The sequence below is a fragment of the Bombus flavifrons genome, chromosome 4 (assembly GCF_040668555.2).
Source record: "Bombus flavifrons isolate JBK064 chromosome 4, iyBomFlav1_principal, whole genome shotgun sequence".
NCBI classification, from domain to species: Eukaryota; Metazoa; Arthropoda; class Insecta; order Hymenoptera; family Apidae; genus Bombus; species Bombus flavifrons.
The window spans coordinates 9,762,469-9,782,304 of record NC_138445.1 but is presented as its reverse complement, the minus strand read 5'-3'; the positions used below and the strand labels follow the sequence as shown (position 1 = coordinate 9,782,304).

The window sequence follows — 19,836 nt, the reverse complement described above, 5'->3', positions numbered from 1 at the left end:
TTGTACGACCACGATACTTTCCTTCCAAGATATCTTCAAATATTAATATCTCCCTTCCCTCTAAGAAGAATAAAAAAAGAAGAGGAGCAAGAAACAGCGAGCCCTCTCCGCCAAGAAAATAATATCCACAGCACCGAAGAAAAATTCCTCCCCCAAAATTTTCGCCACATTTATCCCTCTATACTAACAAACAAAATCGATCGTGAAAAGGAACGCTTGGATCCTCTCTTAGCTTCGCGATACCGAAAGGAACATCGGAAGCTACATTAGCCCTGTTCGGCCGCCGCGGCATCGTGATCGTGTCATTGTCTGCGGTCAGATCGAGTGGTGATGGGGAAGGGAAGAAATAGAAGCAAAGTGGGAAAGTGAAAGAGGGAGACGCAAAGTCTGGCAGGGGCGCAAACTCGTTTTGAGGAGAGGGTTAGCTCGGGAGCGGCCAAGAGGGGACGAAGACGAGCTAGGGGCTGGAAGGGCGCTCAGATGCGGCGCAGGTGGGGGTGAGTCGAGATTGGCTTTTCGCGAGCGTGAAACTCAGTAGTACGCTACCACCCACGCATGTAGTACGCACGTTCGCTCCACGTGTGCCCCGAACGAGAACGATCCTCGATTTTACGCGACCTGCGAGAATCGGATAGTGTCCCTGTATCACCCTGGTGCCAGGTCGAGCGATTTCGAGCGGTTTCAAGAGGGTACATCAACGAAATTCAGTGATCTGCAATTCGAAGATTCACAAATGATCAATCGATCGTTTAAACGGATCGAGAAGAGCGTAGATCGAGCAGGAACAAGAGAAGATACAAGAAGATAGAAGCTTGAAGTTGCACGAGTTTGTAGAGAAAGAAGAATAGAGGAAGAATCTCGAACGTGATAATAGGTTCGTACTATTTGAAATTAAGTATTCGTATCTTCATCGAGGAAACGTTGGACGTCGTAAGGTTTGGAAGAAGAACGCCTGGCACCGGGAAGATCGAATGAAAACGCGGAATAGGATGCGAAGGGTTCGTATTCGATGAAGATCGAGCTTACGCGCAGTAGAAGAGATGGATCGAGAAGCTGCACGATTATTTTGCTGATCGACGCGTCAGCGTTCCTTTCGCGGCAGAAATTTAAGATGAAAATCCGCTCGGCGGGACGAGACATTTTTTCAAGTGGCGCGCTGACGACGCTGCCTCTGCGACTCGCAGTTGAGAATCCTGATCGTTAGCACCTTTAAGAGACCGTTCCTGAAGATCGAGAATCAGCCATCGTCTTCGACAAACTCGTAAGCTTTTATTATTTTTCTATCTTTCAATTTTATTAAATATTTATAAAGCTTGCCCGTGTCGTTTTCGTTAGGTGGCTTGTGAATTAATCTCGTTTGGGGTGGTATAATATTTATAGTAGATGTTTGAGAGCGATCTCAAAGGGACGAAAATAGGGGATGCTTCCTTTATAAGGATTCACGAAGCTGCGAACCTCTAGTTAAAAGAGGTAACGTTCTGCAGATTAACAGGCCACAACGTTTAGTAGCTTGCTAGGTTTCGACTTTCCGTGGCCAGCATTGTTTGGTACCGGAGAAACCATTGAAAACCAATGACAATTAGCGAAATTCACCGTCTAGACCTCTAAGTTACTTCTGAATCGACAAAGAGAAAATCGAGTAGTTTCCAATTAAACCGAGCCAAACGAATTATTCTTTTAAATGGTATCTAATTTTGTATGCAATAATCGAAAGAAACGAATAATTCTATACTTTGCTTATAATTTAGACTTAATTACTGTTTAATGATAGAAAATACGTAATCTTAAATATTAAAAGTAGAGTTACATAGTGCATCTGAAACGACTATTTACTCCTCAAAAGATCAGTTTTATCGTTTTCTACTCTTTTCCACCATCGGTCTGAAATATTTTCTGCGACTACGTTTCACTAAGCAATTTTCTACGAGCTACAGATACGAAAATGTCGTTACACCGTAACAGTGTTGGCTAATGTTCCAAGTTGAACATTTTTGAAACGATTTTCTACGTCCAAAGGGTATCTCGTTACTTTGATATATCATTCAAAATTACAATCGTATTTTAATCTTTCTTGCACGTTATTATTTCACATTCCTATTTTGCTCACAATAGAACCGTGTTCATCGAGAAACTCTTAGCTTCCGAAAGATGTACGTTGATAATCGAAATCGTTTGAGTTGAAATTGATGTACTCTACTTTTTCGAGCGATCGTTCTTATCAATTCAGTGTGAGAAACACGCGTTCTCGTACAGAAGCTAATCTTATTATTGCATTCGAAGCATGGCTCGGCGCGTAATCTTTCAGTAACAAGGCAAACATACGAACGTCCACGAGCCTGCCAGTTTCGTCTATTAATTAATTCTCAACCACTGATACACGGCGAACGGAGATTATCATAGAATGCAGATTTTGGAGATCTGGTTCCATGCAAATTGTGTTTCATCTGATGGCTAGTGGGACAATAGAGAGGATATTATCCCCGATAACATTTACGCAAACATTATAACAGATCATGTTACAATGTAAACCTACAGATTACCATAAAACGTTTCAACCTTTGTAACTCGACTTTTTCGATCCAATTGTATTTTTCACTACTTGGGACATTTTCTAAGTTTAAGGAAAATATGAGAGAATAATTACTGATATCCGTAATTTTTCGTTTCAAAAAATCCATTAAATGTTTTCTTAAAACACGAACCCTTTGAGACTCGAATGTTTTCAGACTGTGGGAAAAATTTTTTGTAGCAATTAATATAACTTCTTACTTTGTAGAATTGCTTTCGATGTTTCATGCATTTTTTCATATTATGTACACTCTGTACATTCTTATGTTCTCAAGTTTTCGAATTTCGTAAGCTTGTAATCAAATAATAATTGAAACGTATATTTCTTGACGTTTTTACAAAGAAAACATACTCCAATAAAAAAAAAGATTAATTACATTTAACAAAATTAAAAATAGTAGTTAACGACACAAACGATAATAAACAACTTGCTAAAGTATGATATTGTGCACATGTAAAAGGTTAAAGGTCCTTTTGTTTCTTAAAATGAAAGCAAGACAGAACCTAAGAATTCGAGAACTACAGCCTTCCTTAGTCCTTTTGTTGCCACCTGACTGATACATCCGCCCTTAATACTTACGCGATACATAGGTGCCATTTGTTTACGTTTGTATTTGTAAAACGTACATATCAAAACCAGGATATTCTTCGCATATATCACGTATTTACGGCTGGCAGTAGAAAGCTTAAGAAATTTACAGGGAATCCTATCATCTGGCAATGAAAGGGGCAGGATGGGGGAAGGGGCGTTATCGTACAAGTAACGCAAAGTCGTTTATTTCAACGGCGCAGAAAAAAGAGCATCAAACGATGTTAAAGCACAATCTCACTGCCAACTTTGGTCCGCGCAAAATTACATAACTATCCGCGTGCCATGTAATACTGGCGAATATTAGGAGCGTGGAACGCCAAGGAGCCATGGCGTTACTCTTTTCAGGAATGTAATCAAACGGAATGACGAGAACGTCAGACGCAGAAGACGGTGCTGGAAACATTGGCATGACGAGTCGACTTGTTTCAACATCCTCACGAAGCTCGTCGATCTTGCAAGTTAAATTAAAAGTAGGGAACTCAGTTCCGCGAATATTAATAGTTCTAATCCGAAAGCTGCAAGAGAAATTTATCCGTAAGATAAATTTTCCTCGGAGAGTCGAACAACGAAAGAAAGGGAAGAGTTCTATGCTTCGTTCCTGTAACTCTGTCTTTTTTCCTTTAATCGAGTTACGACTGCAAATGTTACTCCCCTAGTCGCACTTCCTCCAGCTAAAGCTCACCATCTGGCCAACTTCTTTTAAGTAAGAAGTTGAAGTTAAGGGAAATTGCTCGAGTAAGAACTTGCCACTTTTTTTTTTACGAAAGCCTGCGAGCGACAATTCGAGTTCCTCGGAATTAATTCGAGCTTCTTCGCACTGTGCTTCACACGTGTCCACTTTCGTGTTAGGTGGAAAGATTCGATAGAGAAGTGGTATTATCATGGAACTTTTTATATCTAAGGTAACTAGGAGCGAGATTGAATTCTGGTAGAGAAGTTCATTAGCAGAAATCTACTTTTATACGTTCAAACGTATCACCATTTCTACTCATAAAGATTTAGAAATTCATTGAAAAGATCCTCCAGATAAATAAAGGTCTTATGCGCTTATCTCGTTTCCAGAAAAAATGCATTCGAACTGAGTAGTTCCAGCTGAGCTCTTTAATTAATTAAATAATCTCTTAAATAATTCTTTATGGAATCACGAAATTTTTTTCTATATTTCACCGATACAGCTGAATGGCTCAGAATTTCTAGACGATTTTTAAAAATAATTTATGCCGATTCATGTTTCCTGGATAACGTTATACTCTCCCACACTTGTTGATAAAAGCTCTGGGGGAAAGAAACTGGATTCTCATAATAGCCGAAGGGTCAAGGATAGCCATGCGCAAAGAAACGAAAAAGGGCACGTTTTTGCCCTCCCATTGGCGACCATTTAATACAAAAAAAAAAAAAAGTGAAAGAAACCTGAAATCAAGGCTGAAACGCTGTGCGACAGTATGTGGGCTGCATTATAAAATGGCGGGTCGAGATACGAGCAACGGATATTGAGGACTATTTGAGGGATGTGCCCTTTTACGAGTTCGATCAAATGTATCGGATGTCCCTTTCTTCTCGTCCTCGACCGGCTAGATTACTAATGCATTCGACAATCTACGCTGAACATTTCTATCTCTTTTCTCGAACGAGTTTCACCCTATTGTTACGGCGAAATAAATTTCTACTACTTGCTTGACCTATAGCACTGCGTTTTAGTGACGTAAACAGGTGACGATCTTCTTTTTGGTATACAGAACAGTCTTGCACAAACGAATTAGTTGCTAATGGAATTGCACGATTCTTCATTTACAAATTATTCGAATTAATACGTTTTTCTGGAAAATATAGTAACAGGTTCGATGATAAAGCAAATTTAAGTTCGCAAATAAATTCTAGGAAGTTCGAATCATTCGATTATCTTATCCAACGCAATCATTCTAAGATTGTAAAAAAGAAATCTGTAGCCTTGTAACTTTGGACGTTTGACGATCTGTGAATCTTGACTTTCTACGAAGTGGTATCTCGAATTTTATATTAATTTTTTAAAAAATAAAAAAAGATTGTTCTAAGAAGTTCGCCTTAGGAAGCTCGAGACTTGAAATTCGTTCTCGTAGAAGTGAACAATAGCTTCTTTCCTCTGTTTCGACTCAAAGGAGGCGAGGACGAGGCTTCCCACGCAGATTTCTTTCGTGATGCCAATCGAACACCTCTTAAAAAAGATCGACGCTGTTCGTAGAATTTCGTAATTGCTGCAGTTAGAATTGTACCTTGATTAAACAGACATTTATTCTAATCCCAGGGAGAGTTTCAGAATAACAATAGCATCAGTAATTAGAGAAGCAAGCTTAACGAAGCCAGATAAGAAATGATTCTTGGTAATTTCAATTCTTAAAAGCGATATAATCGGATCTCACGTAAATAAATGACTATTCTTATAGTTCTAGGATTTCCTTAGTATTTATTTGAAGATAATGGAAAAGAAATTGTCATTTACGTCACTCAGATTCCCTTTGTCGCATCGCTGCGTGTGAAATGTCCGCGTAAAATCATATCGTGGTTATGGTTCGGATTAAAGAAATATGGAGGATCGATCGCGTAAAAATTATGACTCCCGCGGGTGGCTCGATCTCGTAAAATTTTTTCCCCGTCGTTTCTTGCAGCGCGACACTGCTAAGCTCCGTGTCTACGAGCGTGTAAGACAACGCCGTGCCATATTTTACAAGAAGGGAATCGATACTGTCCGTGGAACTTAACTTCGAAGCGCTGGATCTTTGCGGGTTGAAACACTTTTAAATTACAATATACAGGATCCAGAGAAAATTGTATTCTTAAGTTCTCTTTCAATCTTTTCCCATATAATTTCAAAGAGATATAAAAACGATGCAATAATCACCCTTTATAATTGAAGCAAACGAAGTAAAATTATTAAAAAGCATTCAATTATTTTTATATAAATTTATAATTGGACATAAAAATCTCATTAATTATGCTTTACGTTTCGTTCCGGTGAATGGAGCTCATATTCTTCTCTCAGCTTCTTTATTTAAATTTCAAATTGTTGTCTTTGTCATCGTTGCACATTTTTAAAGTATGGGTCTCGTATCTCATAACAATGATCTCCAAAATCTAGCAAATATCAATCTCGACAGGCAAGGAAATTAAGACCGAATCGTCGTTCGTCACTCGTCAGAGATTTCGAAATTGAAATTGAACGGGGCTCACGAAAGAGCATCGATACAGAAACGTGGAAGCGGGAATTTTGTCCGGCCGAAATAAAAAACAAATAAGCTCACGGGTCGTTTGTTTGCTCTCCTTTACGCCGGGCCGCGTCACTGATGCAAATTCCCGCGATATTCGCTCGAAAATAGGCTGTCAGGAAGCGGAGACCGGTCCACGTGTCACGATGTCCACGCATGACCGATCAGCGTGGACCGTGAAATAAATATGAAAAGTTGTAGCCTGATTTATGACCGGCGAACGGTCCGCCGTTGATTTATGATGCTGCGCCGGAAAGCGTCGGCTTTATTTTCTATCTGCCACGACGGCGTCCTCCTCTCCTACGAAATCGTCAGTCATCGATGGGACAGCTTCGCGTTTTCTTTTGAATTTATGCTTTTTCCGCCGTTGGTGACTTTATACTGGAATTTTGAGAGATTTATTTCGAACATCGTGAAATAACGTTGTCTATGATACGCTGCGACACCAATCTCAGTTAGTTAGAATGTTGGAATATTTTAAAGACACTCTATGAGTTTTGTTTAATAAGCTTGTTTGATTTTATAAATGTTTGAATTTCTTTTTCTTTTTTTTTTTACAGGTTTTAAAATAACGCCACATTTCCCATATTCGAACTTTTATTTTTCCTGTGTAGCTTTCAAATTTGACACGTTTAAAACTATGTTTATTGCTCATTTATTATTCCGAACGTCCAAATGGAAAAATAAAATTAATTCCAACATAAAATTTCATTGCTACTATGCTTCTGCAGCAAGCATGTCTAAGCTAATGAGTTTTCTTGCAACCCCTATAAACATAAATAGTAATCTTTCTATTTGGTAAATAGTAATCGTACTGGTCGCAATGACTCGTTGTAATTAAACTCTAAACACGATTGTTTCTTCTCACAAGCAAGCAGCAATTCGGAGCAAGTAAACAGTAGTGATTGCTTCTTCCGAGAGCAAGTAGTAATTCAGTTAATATCTCCGACATAAGGAGAATGAGGATCCCACTCGAGCTCCCCCTTGTAATTTCCCATCAGCGATGCTCGAAAGTTTATTTGCTCTACGAGCGGTTCTCTCTTGACGTTTCGGCTGCTGCTGTGTTAGGCATTGTCAAGAGCGTGGGTCGACCTTCTTGACAATGGTCTGCCGAATAGTAATCAAGCTACTTAACAGCGTTTCACTTGCCACTATAACAAAACATTGGTATCTGTCTCCACGAATTTTCTGTCATTGTTTCCTGAGCTATCGTCATTTTTTCCAGTAGTTTCTATCATTAATTTCAGGATCTGGATACCATGTCTTATGCAAAGTTCTTTTAATCAGATAGATAAATTTGTTACATATTTGTAGATGTTAATATCTATCGTTACTCAAACGCTCTTCCTCTATTCGTTTGTTTCAATTTCGTCGTCAATTAAATTTCTATTAGTGCAAGTGTTAGAATATTTAAATTGGAGAATATAAATAGAAACTAAATAGAAGAATCTCTGTGTAGTTTTGAACAATAAATATCATTACTGTCATGAAGGAAGCATTTCTCTTCTAGATAAGAACAAATCCTGTGTATCATTTCCTATGTTTATCTCATTTCTAGAAGAAAATACACTTATTCTACTTTTCGCCTCTTCAAGTTCAAATTTTATCAATCGAATGCCCAATTCCTTGCAACTTTTCAAACATAAAAATATCTTGAAATCTCAGTCGATGGCACGATATCGACGTCAATTAAGCTCAAACCCGTCGTATTCTCAACTATGTGGGTCGATGCGGATTTTTCAGCGTATTCCACGGTAAGGCTGTCCATTGTAGTTCCTCGCATACAGCTTCGGGGCTCGGAGGATTTGCAGGATGTGCCGGTACAACGGTGGTGAACCTCTATACACCTATCGCCGACGGATTCTCGGGTCGGATTTGTGTTCACGGAACTGGGAAAGCCGGATGAAAAAGGACGAGGAAAATGGAAGCAACCGTGATAAGATCGAGAAATCGCTGCCACATATTCTCTCACCCTCTATTTAGATGCGCTCTATATGCCTAATCGTATGCAAATCGCGGCTGTGACTCGCCGTTAGCCGAATACGGACGTCGATGCTCCGAATCGATAGAGTCTACTCAACGATATAAATGGGTAAACAAGCCCCGGGAGCCCGCTGGAGAATGGTGAAATCGGTATTTGCATGTAAATGCCCGAACGTCTTTATCCGATGCTAAGGCTCCCGTGATTTTAGCAGAAGTCTAGTGAAATAGGAGCATATTTGTCAGACATCAATGATTTTTACGAAGAAGGGGAAACTCTACTTGTTTATAGCAAATCTTATTCCAATATTTAAATTATTATAATGAATAATTGTAATTTTGATTATATAGCAATTTAGAAATGATTTTAGGGGAATGTGAAATTATTAAGTGAAATAGGAACTTATTTATCGAACACCAGTAAATAAATTGATAGGAGAATTTTTGTGGGAAAGGAGAAATTCTGTTTGTTTATAGCGTATTTTATTCTAATCTTTGGATTATACTTTTGATTTAGTAGAAGCTCTAAATTATGGATTATAGATCTGACTCACAGTAAAGCTCGATTTGAATAATTGTAATTTTGTTTACATAACAATTCAAAAATGATTTTAGGGGAATGCGAAGTTAAGTAAAATGAAAACGAATTTGTCAGACATAAGTAAGTTAATGGACTGATTTTTCTGTATTTCTTTAATCAAAACGTCGAGCATTTCTTCGTTTTTCAAAATATTATCCTTTAAATGAAGTTATTCGGGTCACTACAAAATAATGACCGGCAATGAGTATCTTAAATTGAATGAAGAGAGACGAAGATGGAGCGAAGAAAATGATAGAACTTGAATTATTCAGTTTCGAAATAGTATACAAGGTATTTTAACAAACGAAGAATGGTAGTTTTGTGAAACGTAAGGAATTTCATTTGGTTGCAACGTATTTTATTTTAATCCGTCAGTAACATAGATTACAGATCCGATTTAATTAAAACAAGCTCTATTCGTAATAAAATTCAGATTGAATTCTAGTTTCACTTTCAAATATAAATTACACATAATGTTTCAATATTACGTCGGCTGACATGATGTTACAATAATGAAGAAGTTACAGTGACTTAAGTAGCTACTGTGGCAAGAGTTTAAGAGATCGATCATCTTATGAAATTGTAATGTGATTTATACTTGGGGCCAGGAATTTAATTTTCGTTCTACAAATATTCTTAAAGAATCACGAAGGTGTAAGAAGTAACAGAATCTACCATCCCATAGTGGTCATCTAATGGAACGTTGAACAAAGAATTGCTTGTCCGAGAGAACTGACCCATACGTTGCAAGTACTTGTCGCGTTAACGCTAGAATTACCAACCTGTAATCTAAACAGATTATACATAAACAATTACAATTAAATTAATATAACGTAGATAATTAATTACACGTTATTGCTAATCTGCGAATTTGTGCATTTATTCATTTAATATGACATACATATGACATGATTACAGAATTTAATTTAATTTAAATCTTTGTAATATTTAGATCTTTCCTTAGATTCTATTTCCTTAGTTGTGCACTGGACAAAACTATGGATCTGCATAAGAGAATCCACAATTTAATCACAGATCCCTGCCTTAACAATACTAAAACTCAAATTTGCCATAAGTACTGTAACATTAACAAATTTGTAATTTATCATTTTGACAAGTACTAGTGTTTTTGCAGTCAGAATAATAGAAGTATATAATCCCAACAATGAAATAACGAATTTACATCAACGATTACGTAATCGCAGACATCAATTTCATCGTGCAAACGTACACGAAGTGTTGGTAACATGTACTCGAAAATTTGGACTACAACTGGCGGATGCAGTAACGAGCCGGGTTTGGGCCTAATTAACTGTTGGATGAATAATTGAAGTAGGTTAAAATACACGCTTAGTTTGATCGATTATTTAAACGGTGGGACTATGTTGGCCAAGCAAAAGGGGAATATTACACAGCGAGAGATTGAATGGATTTTAATATTAAAATTGAAGGATTCGTTTATCGAGCACGTAGTGCCGGATTTAACGTCTGAGACCCTTTACAGGGATAAGAGACTCTCATTAGCTCGTCTATTTTGTTGCTCCTGCCGAGTTTCGCATTAAAAAGAATCGCATTAAAATAACCGAATCGAGTCAAACGATGCGCTCCATCCGTCGAAACGTTCAACAGGTATTGCGTGCATCGTTTGATAAATGATTTACGATCCCCGAGCTTGCTCTTTTCGCTCGTTTTGGTAAGAAATGGTCTTAGAATTGAGCGTGGAGAACGCGCCACGTCCATTTATGTTTATTTTCGTGACTTTAATTCAGTACGAGATTAATGCTGGAATAATATTTTTAGGAAGTTAGTTCCTCTGTCGTGAGTGTTTCCATAAGTGGATTAAACACGAACTGAAAGTAGTAGTAATTGTAGTATAGCAATATCGTGCGATTTCTTTTTATTTTCATCTATTTCAAAAGTACCGCAACTCGAAATAATTCAGTCCTGTGTTAGAAAAACATCAAAATTATCAAAGGAGAATTTAAAAACTAGATAATTACAGCAATAGTATTTGATCAATGTTTCAAAGAGGCTATTCCCTTCCGTTCAGTAAATAATTTTTTGTAAGCTTTTAAAAAGTTTCCCGCTTTACCTGCAAAATTTGTTCGAATTATGTCACTTGTGACATAAATATTAGAAATTTGTACGCTTACCCAACGAATGGATTAGGCAACGCGCAATGATATTACGCGCAGCATATTGTTCTAACCAACAATTCTATGAACAGTTGTGTCATCAAATTTTACGATTCAGCTTTAATATCAAATTTCATGGAAACGATAACCGTCTAGCCGCCCACTCCGCTCATTATTTCAAAATAATATAACGATGTCTCATAAAAATCGTCATAAAAAACGAGCATCGTGTCAAGCGTAGTAACGAGATTAATTTTTCAAAACGCACGGATTCCTGTCGACGGCTGTCGTCGACGACAAAAATGAGAAGGGATCGAGGCACGAAGAGAAGAAAGGAGAGAAAAAAGCTCCGTGGGGACGTGGAGCCCTTCCAAGGCCCTCGTTGTTTCGAGATTTCGCTGCGGAGATACGCCAATTATCAGACAATGAGATTCTGAAGCGTCTTTTGGGAATCTTAGCCCTTCACTTGCTCTGCTTGTGTTCCGTTCGTACGCGTTCCTGTGGTTGGCATTTATTGGTCGCTTTGACGAGACTTGCAGCCTCTCGATCGCAGGTATTTCCCCAGGATCCACTACGATCCATTACACAAATGGACGAAATTACATTTTCAGGTAAGTGTAAAGCGTCTGGGAAATCATGTACGACTGCGTACCATCTTTTTAGCTTTCACGAAAGCACCAACGATAAATGAGCCTCTCGCAAGCTTAAGTAATCAGCTCTACCTTTCCTCAGCTTCTCAATTCTATTACACAAGTGCGCGGTTGATGTTCAATTCTCAAGAAACAACTGGTTTGTTTCTATAAATTCACTAATTTCAATAAGATAGCATACATAATAGATACTACGTTTCAAGATAAATTTAAGATTGTTCCATAGTTTTCAATTCGTGAGATTGATTAATCTGGCTTCTGGACGCTTTGCATTTTAAATAACGCGATAGGCGAGAGTGGTATTGGCCTTGTTCGAGGTAGAAGCAGTCTAATGGGTTCTGCAAATTTTACGTATTTTATGATTTATGAACATTACGATCTTCCGAGTGAGTTGTCTTACCGTTCATATACATGCTATTTCTTCCACGAGTTTCTAAGCTTTTTATTGCCTCAAAAACTATTTGTTGCGTTTATTATGTAACTTGGTACAATCAATGTATCGATCGTAAAGTAAACAGTTAGTGCGGGCCGAGTTTTGTGTAACTTCACAGCCTTCTTTTGTATCTTTTCGAGGGATTATTTCAATGAGGAAACGCGCGCAACGATCAACCCGTATTCGATTAGTTTGCAGTGGCGTGGCTCTAGGTAAGCGAGCATGGACTCGAGCTAGAATCGAACTAGACTGTGTCTCGATCGGTGACGGATTTTCCGGACCATCGATACTTCCTTTCGTGTCCCGCCCCGTCGAAACGATCGATACGCCGCAACGTGATACGAAGTTTCGTCGGCCACTCTAATCCGAAAACCGGTCCCGCGATGGGACCAGCTGATAATCCAACTTCGACCAGTTGACAATCGCGCGTTGACACTCGCCGTTTCTCAACGTTTGATAAAGCGCGCAACATCGGTGCGTCAACAGCGTGTCCGGGATCCGTCGAAGCTGACGTACGAATTAATCCCCGATCGAGTGATTCCTCTCTCGACTGAAACAGATATTGTTTCCTCTTTGGTATTTTTTGCTTGTTAAGAGTTTTGTACTGCCGATTGGGTTCGTGCGTGTATGTAAAAGATTCTGTATGTTGGTGAGTTAGATCTTTTGCGAGATCGTTTTAACTTGGCTATGCCTGAGCTGCTTTTAATAATTTTCAGAATAATTTTATATTTCTTTTATTTTCAAATGATTCTAACGAATCTGTCGATGAAATTTTTGTAAATTTTGTTATGGATAATAATCATCTTTTCAAAACGAAAGTTGAGCAATGCCAACAGTAGAAAAACAGTACCGAAGAGATCTCGAAGCTTTTATTATTTATTTCGCAATCATATTTTTTTTTAGAATAATAGGCATATCTGAATTAATTTCTTTAAATGTGTTGCGAAATAGAGCGTTCTTAGTCATTGATATTCTAAAGCATTTCGTTTTTTATGAAAGAATAATGGTAAAATTTAATTAATGCCAGAAGCTTGTAGAAAATTCGATGAATAAGTTGTACTACGTTTGGTCTGATGGAAACGTCTGATTCTACTTACGCGCTCCATCAATGCCTCGTCTAAACTGATTTTTCTTTCCCAGGGATAATTAAATACAATGTTCATTCATATGTATCTAATTGAGTCAGGACTAACTTTGCGTTTCAATATAAATTTCTCGGATGGGCCACACGTGTGCTTTTGTCTTTGTAATATCGGAAAGCAACCCGGGTTGTTATATAACTTACGTACAACCACAGATTACACCACTTGTTACGAAAGTTTTGCTTGGAAAATTTTATTGAAACATTAATTTGGAGAAGAATTTTGATTAGGTGCTTCGATAATAAAACGAGCGAAGATACAGTGAAGCAACATCATTTTAATCAGAATTTTACTCAGAAACGAAAGAAACTCGTCGATTTTATTGAATCATTTTTATAAAGAGCATCAAACGCGAGATTCGAATCCTTAGACTCGCGTCTAGGCTTAAGAAACTCGAGGATATCATTGACTATACGAGCCGTGGATCCAGGTCGTCGAATATTACGTTCTCTTTATTATTGAAATTCGTTCACAGGGCCATGGTAATTTACTTTTTTCCTCTCATTGGCCCCCGCAATTTCATTCCGCGGTTCGAGGAATTATTAAAATTCGATATTCGCCATGATTCCGCGAAATTTACATTTTCCCATAGTGGGGTATCGGTTGGAGAAGAATTCGGAAAAATGGTCACAACGCAGGTGACGATAGCAACCGATTTCATTTAATTTGCCTGCGTTCGTAAGAAACAATCTCTGATTAAGTGTCAGCACTGAAGAAAAAAGGACGTCTGATGTCAAAAAGAGATTTTAGTGATAGAGAATGCTAATATTTATAGTTTTAAGCGATGAAATTTGAGACGCGGAATTTTTCCGAGCAATCTTAACACTGTACATTTAGAATTATATAATTTTCCGAATTTGTAGAAATTAAAATGAAGAATTTAATGGTAAAAATATAAATTTAGAGTTATACAATGTTCTGGATCTCTATAGAATTAAGTAGTAGTTTATTCTCTATCATTGATGGTTCGAGAGAGCAATAGAAGTCCTTGTGAATCAGCGAGTTAATTTCTCGTCGTCGGTGTAATTGACCCCTAAAACTGTGTTGCTTGTCGACGTTGCATGTCAATGAGATGCTTAGAATGCTGATTAGCCTCATTGTGCCTACGCCAAATACACCGACAAAGTTTCAACCTCCATATCCGCTGTATTCCGAACATTTCCAACAATCGTGACATCCTGTCTCCTCTTGGCAATACAACAAAGGAATCCATTTATGTGTCAACTCGTAAATTGTTATATGTGTCTTTCATAAGGAAACGTGGAATAAATGCAATAAAATTCGCCAAGCGTGTGATATACATAAATGGCGACATAATGAAAAGCATCGAGCGTGTCGCGATTCTAGGATCTTCTCTTTAATTCTCGCCATTAAACTAGCTGAAGGCTAAAATTGAGCAGCTATTTGGAATACCGGCGTATCTGCTAAAATCGTGCTTCTGAAATGTTCAAAATTGAAACCCTCCTTCGTTTATGAAATCGCGATATTTATGAAAAACCTATAAAATCGATACTGTACAAATTTCATTTTTAATATAGAATAAAATGACGCCAAAAGAAAAAAAACGACTACTTTAATTTCAGTAAAAAATAATGAAGCTTCAAAAAAAAAAAAATTACTTTGGATCACCTTTTTTTCGAATAGCTGGTTTCCTCGTTACATTATAATATTGAAGATAATTACATATGAGCAGTATCTTATTAAACGTACATTTAAGTAGTTATAAAGCAATAAAAATGGATATAAGAGTTTTCAAAAATATTTATCGAGCAGAAGACATGTGTCATGTGTTAAAATTTAATTTTTAATAATTCTTTCTAATTTTATAGCATTGTTTTTATCCAAAAATGACAATAAACTTCCAATGTCCTAACTTTTCGAATTTTTCAACATAACTGTAACAGCAGGTTTCAACAAAAATTCTGCAGATAACATTTCTTCTATTTTTATTTTATACGAGCAATATTCATTGAATCCCATGAATATCTTTAAATGTGTATCTTTTGTAATTTGAAATACATTAAACCGAAAAAGCGCGTTTCTAAAAAAATACCTTCTTTTTTATCAACTTGTTTGTACTTGAGTGAATTATGGCAATACAACAATAGTAATTTACCGGCGTGTATAGTAAAGTCCGTAGATTATAAAAATGCGACGATCGGAAGAATATCTCGAGAAACACCCGTAATTCGAAAAGCTCTTCCTCAGTTGCTTCATATCGTTCGAAATTTCTTTAGTAAGTTAATGAAACAACGTGCCGAGCTTGCAATAAGCCAACAGACGTCTATTCAATCTTCTGCTTAACTAGATATCGTTTCGCCAGTTAAACGACCCTTCGAAATCATTGTCCGAGTAAAAAAATCGATTGTCAAATCGTATGTAGGTCAGGAGGATTTTTATTCAATGGACGACATGTGGGTCAGGATTATCTTGACCTAGAGGTTTACGACGCAGGTAGAAGGAAAGAGTTGTTCGGAGCAGACGTTTGAAAAACGGAAGACTCTTCTTTGGAATTCTTATCCTCGTGATTCGTATACTAATGCGTCTTACTTTCAAACCGAACGTCAAAGGAGCGCGAATATTTTTGAGTTATTATAAAATGTAAAATATTATCCTTATTTTAGATACGCTGTCAGTAGAATGCGAATATTCACGAAAAATATTTGCACGAATATAAGAAAGAAGCTTATGTAGAGCTTTAACAATTTACTTCGTCTTTCACGGCGAGTGTATATGTTAGCAAGATAATAGAAATGTTAAGAAACTATTTAAGTTCTAAGTCAACGCTAAGATAACATTCGTTTCATTAAATGGGTAGACTCTGCATGTTAACTGAAAATTCGTGCTGTTATGAATACAACTAAAAGAATGAAACCTAATAAATAATTCTTTCATTTTCTGAATATTGCACTAAATACATTTGATATTATATGTATTTTTACGTAGATATTTATTTATTTATCTGTATACGGGGATCAGCCCGTTAAAATACATGTATTTACAAGGCTAGCTGGACTGCCGAATACAGATACGTAGGAAAGCGAAAATAAACATTTTTGCAAAATATAGATAACAAAGTATTGTTATACAGTAAATTTAGAACGATGATAACGCGTCGTAAATCGCTCGCTTAAATGACACGTCAATGGAACGCTCGATGGAAAAGATCTATGGGATTTGAAAAGCTGTTAACTGGAAAGCAGATACGATTTAGTGTATCTGGATGGAAGTATTTAGACTTGTAAGCATGACGTTGAAATAGCAACGGTTTCGCTAGTTTTGAAGATGGTGCATTAAAATTGATCAATGCGAGGATACGCGATATTATTTAAATCTTTCCACCTTTGAATTTCCTATAAATGCATAAACGTCCCTGCTCCAGATATTGCAACTTCATCGATATATCTCCATCGAAACTAAAATGACAAAAAGATTCTTAAATTCCGAATTCTTCTCGCTCAAAAATTTCCCTTCTACGCTAAAGAACTCGCACCTAAGTCACTTCCGTAATTTCCTCCTATTATCAAAATTTACTGTTCCAGCATTCTCGAGAGGTCAAACACCGCTCAAGTATTATTAAAGAAACTCGGCAGAAGTGGCTACGAATCTAAATTAATCGCCGCCTTTAATAGTCGTTCGGATGGAAAAATCGTGTCCGCCTGGACAGCGTAGGACAAAAGAGGTACACGAATATGGCGCGTATTTAAAACGGAAGTGTTACAGAGAGGCGCGGAGTGCTCTTGTCGAGAACGCGGGGGTGGGTTCCGGCACATCGATCCCTCGGCTGCAGTCTGGTAGAGCCAACCCTCGTGGAAGGGTGCACAGGCCGATGAGATAGCAGGAAATTGAATAGTGCTTTCGCCTGATAGTGAGCCGAAGTAGCACTGTCACCATGCGCGAACCGTCTAGTCTGTTTGCTCGAACAAGCGCCGACGGAACCGCGTCACTCTTTTTCTCTTTATTTTAGATCACGTGACCCACTTGTGTCCTTTTGTACAGTCGTTGTACATGGAATGGATGGAATTTCGTTCATATTTCTAACGTGAATCGTAATTTCGTTCCTATTCGTTTTGTGTTTACTCGAATCGCTATTGGTCTATATAAAGCAGATTTATTCTTCGAGCAAATTAGTTTACACTCTTATTAGCTGGATTATCTTTTGCCGTATTTTAATTTAGTTTTATGTATCGTTTACGACGGCTGTTACAACCTTTTCATAAGGAAACTGGATATTGAAATTTAAAATAATCGGACAACTAAGATTTTGACATTTTTCAAATCACGTTACACGTACCATGGAATCTAGTTAACATTTTTAAAGCGAGGTAATATTACGTTTTATTAATTTTTTTATTTACTTGATTCGTGATTCCTTTTCATTTTTCAAAGAACAACCTAATTATCCAAGGAAATTAATTTTAATTTACCATCTTCTAATTTAACTTTACATATCGTTTGTACACTTTCGTAAAGTAACTAGGTATTAAAATTCCAATTACGCATGGAATTACGTTTTGCATAGATTTTACGCTTTTCAGCGGCACGAGTGGAAATGGGACGCGTTATAATTGCGTCAGGTAATTAACCGATCGCAAAGAGGCGCGCGTCCAGTGGACACGAACGTGTGGTAGGTCGTTTTATCAGTTGATTTTGACGTTCGTTCGCGCCATCGATTCGCTGTAACTCCTGCACAACTTCCGGCGACGTGATCGTTCACTGATACTCGAACCCTTTTCTCGTTCATTGCAGCGCTTAAAATGTCTGGAACGGAGGCACATGGCGGTGATACGAGTCCCACGCGTCAGCCAAGGTAATTAAAAAGTAATCGCTCTTGATTTACTTGGTGTCGAGGACTCCTTGAAAATCCGGTCGATTCGTCATCGTCTTCTTTTTCTTGCCCTTTTTTCAAATTTTCACGCGTTTAATGGAATAACTTTTTCAAATCTGATTGCCCTCGAACCATTTGTTTTTCGTATTAGAAGGTGTAAGAAACATTTTCCTTTACCTTGTTACTTTGTAACTGAGAACTTGGTATAAACGCAGCGGGATATTTAATCGCGAAGATTCCACTTTCTACCCTTAATTACATTATTGATTGTAAAGCTCGAAAGAAAAGACGAAAAGAACGTCGGGGAAAAAATTCCCATCCAACTAGATTCCAGAAATCGAAGTTTATGAGAAAACGACTCTTGTCTGTGTTTGTCTTTTTCCAGAAGAAAAAAGGATACTCAATTGCTTTAATTACTGGTCAATACGCTTCTATTCTCATTAAGAAGAAAATATTCAACAAAATATTCATGCTTATATATTTACGTCTGTAATTAAATGTAACTAAATTACGAAGTTGCTATCAGGTAATAAGTGTGATGTTTATAGAACCAGTTTATAATTTATTCGACAATAAATCAAGACACGGAACATTTTTTACAATATGAATTTTATCATGCTGCGTGTCTTGCTTCTGGTTACTGGAATATTACGATAGAAAATGGAAAAATTTGACAAGGGCTGTTTTTGACACGAGTTTCTTAATTTATACGAAAGGCAAATGATTAATACGAAGGATTAATGAAGTTCGTATCCCTAATTACCAGCTTCTTCGAGCTGCAAACGTCCTCGTTACCAACTTCTAAACACGTTTCCAACACTTGATGTATCAAGCTCGTACTGTCACATGATTCCGCGGTGTTCGTCCTCGATATTAATTGAGGCATTAATTATCCCGGATCTAGAACCTCTATGACTCCACTTTGAAGGACGGATTTCGAGTGAAGCGTTTCTACAAAGGAAACTATACCGTTAAAAGGGCACGCGCTGAATCGAGCTAATTAGCGAGCCTGATCCATCAAAGACGCGCCAGTAATAAGTAATTGATATCTTTGCGAATTACCGATGCCCTTTGCCTCCTCTTTATCAAGAGGCTTATAACGAGAGACCATAAAGACCATTATTCATTTTTAAAATACGTCGATGGATCTCGTTTGTCCCTCTGGCGATAATATTTTCCTGTGAAATTCCAGACAAAGTAGAATTCACAGCGTCGGGTTACCGGCACGAACATCCCTGCTTCCGGAACCCCCGCCCGCCGGAAGTGGCGCTCCACCGCCGATACCACGCCGCCATTCCGCAACACCTACGGTAAGTAAAGTTTAAATAACTTCGCTGTTTCGATTAATATCCGATTTCAGTTTAATCGACACCCAATTCCCACTTTCTTTGCTCCGACCAAAAGTTAAATCTCCGTGGATACTTGTAAAATGTAAATTCGTTTATTTTTTTATACACAGCGTATGCTACACAGTTATGATTAAACTGTATATTTCCACATAGACTTTAATTTCATATTTTCACGAACATAATATAAAGAAATAAAGATCTGTTTCGTGTACCATAAGTTGTAAAAGGTATGGTATTTATAAATATTTTATACATATTTCTATACTAATATGTATCCTGTACATTTCCGCAGATTGAAAATTACCATAGACGCGTGCGAGTCCGCAGTCCAATTAATACT

The 19,836-nt window shown here is 37.5% G+C and overlaps 1 protein-coding gene and 1 long non-coding RNA gene across 4 annotated transcripts in view; one reads left to right on the top strand and one right to left on the bottom strand.

The window, feature by feature from the left end:
- Nucleotides 1-507: 507 nt before the first annotated feature.
- Nucleotides 508-19,836, top strand: part of LOC138179044 (uncharacterized) — a 42,751-nt gene continuing 23,422 nt past the window's right edge. Inside the window, exons 1-3 of one of the 3 annotated variants that reach the window (XM_069111480.1) lie at nucleotides 508-1,261; nucleotides 18,069-18,129; nucleotides 19,340-19,457. In XM_069111480.1, coding sequence (XP_068967581.1) covers nucleotides 18,077-18,129; nucleotides 19,340-19,457 — 171 coding nt within the window. In that variant the 5' untranslated portion in view covers nucleotides 508-1,261; nucleotides 18,069-18,076. Of the gene's footprint in view, nucleotides 1,262-17,570; nucleotides 17,645-18,029; nucleotides 18,130-19,339; nucleotides 19,458-19,836 lie in introns of those variants that run through there. The other 2 variants (XM_069111481.1, XM_069111482.1) reach the window with 2 other exon arrangements.
- LOC138179070 (uncharacterized) overlaps nucleotides 15,330-19,836 on the bottom strand; it is a 174,511-nt gene continuing 170,004 nt past the window's right edge. The window contains exons 4-5 of the long non-coding RNA XR_011172919.1: nucleotides 19,210-19,452; nucleotides 15,330-18,218 (exon numbers count right to left, since the gene is read on the bottom strand). This is a non-coding gene — a long non-coding RNA (uncharacterized LOC138179070). The remainder of the gene's footprint in view (nucleotides 18,219-19,209; nucleotides 19,453-19,836) is intronic.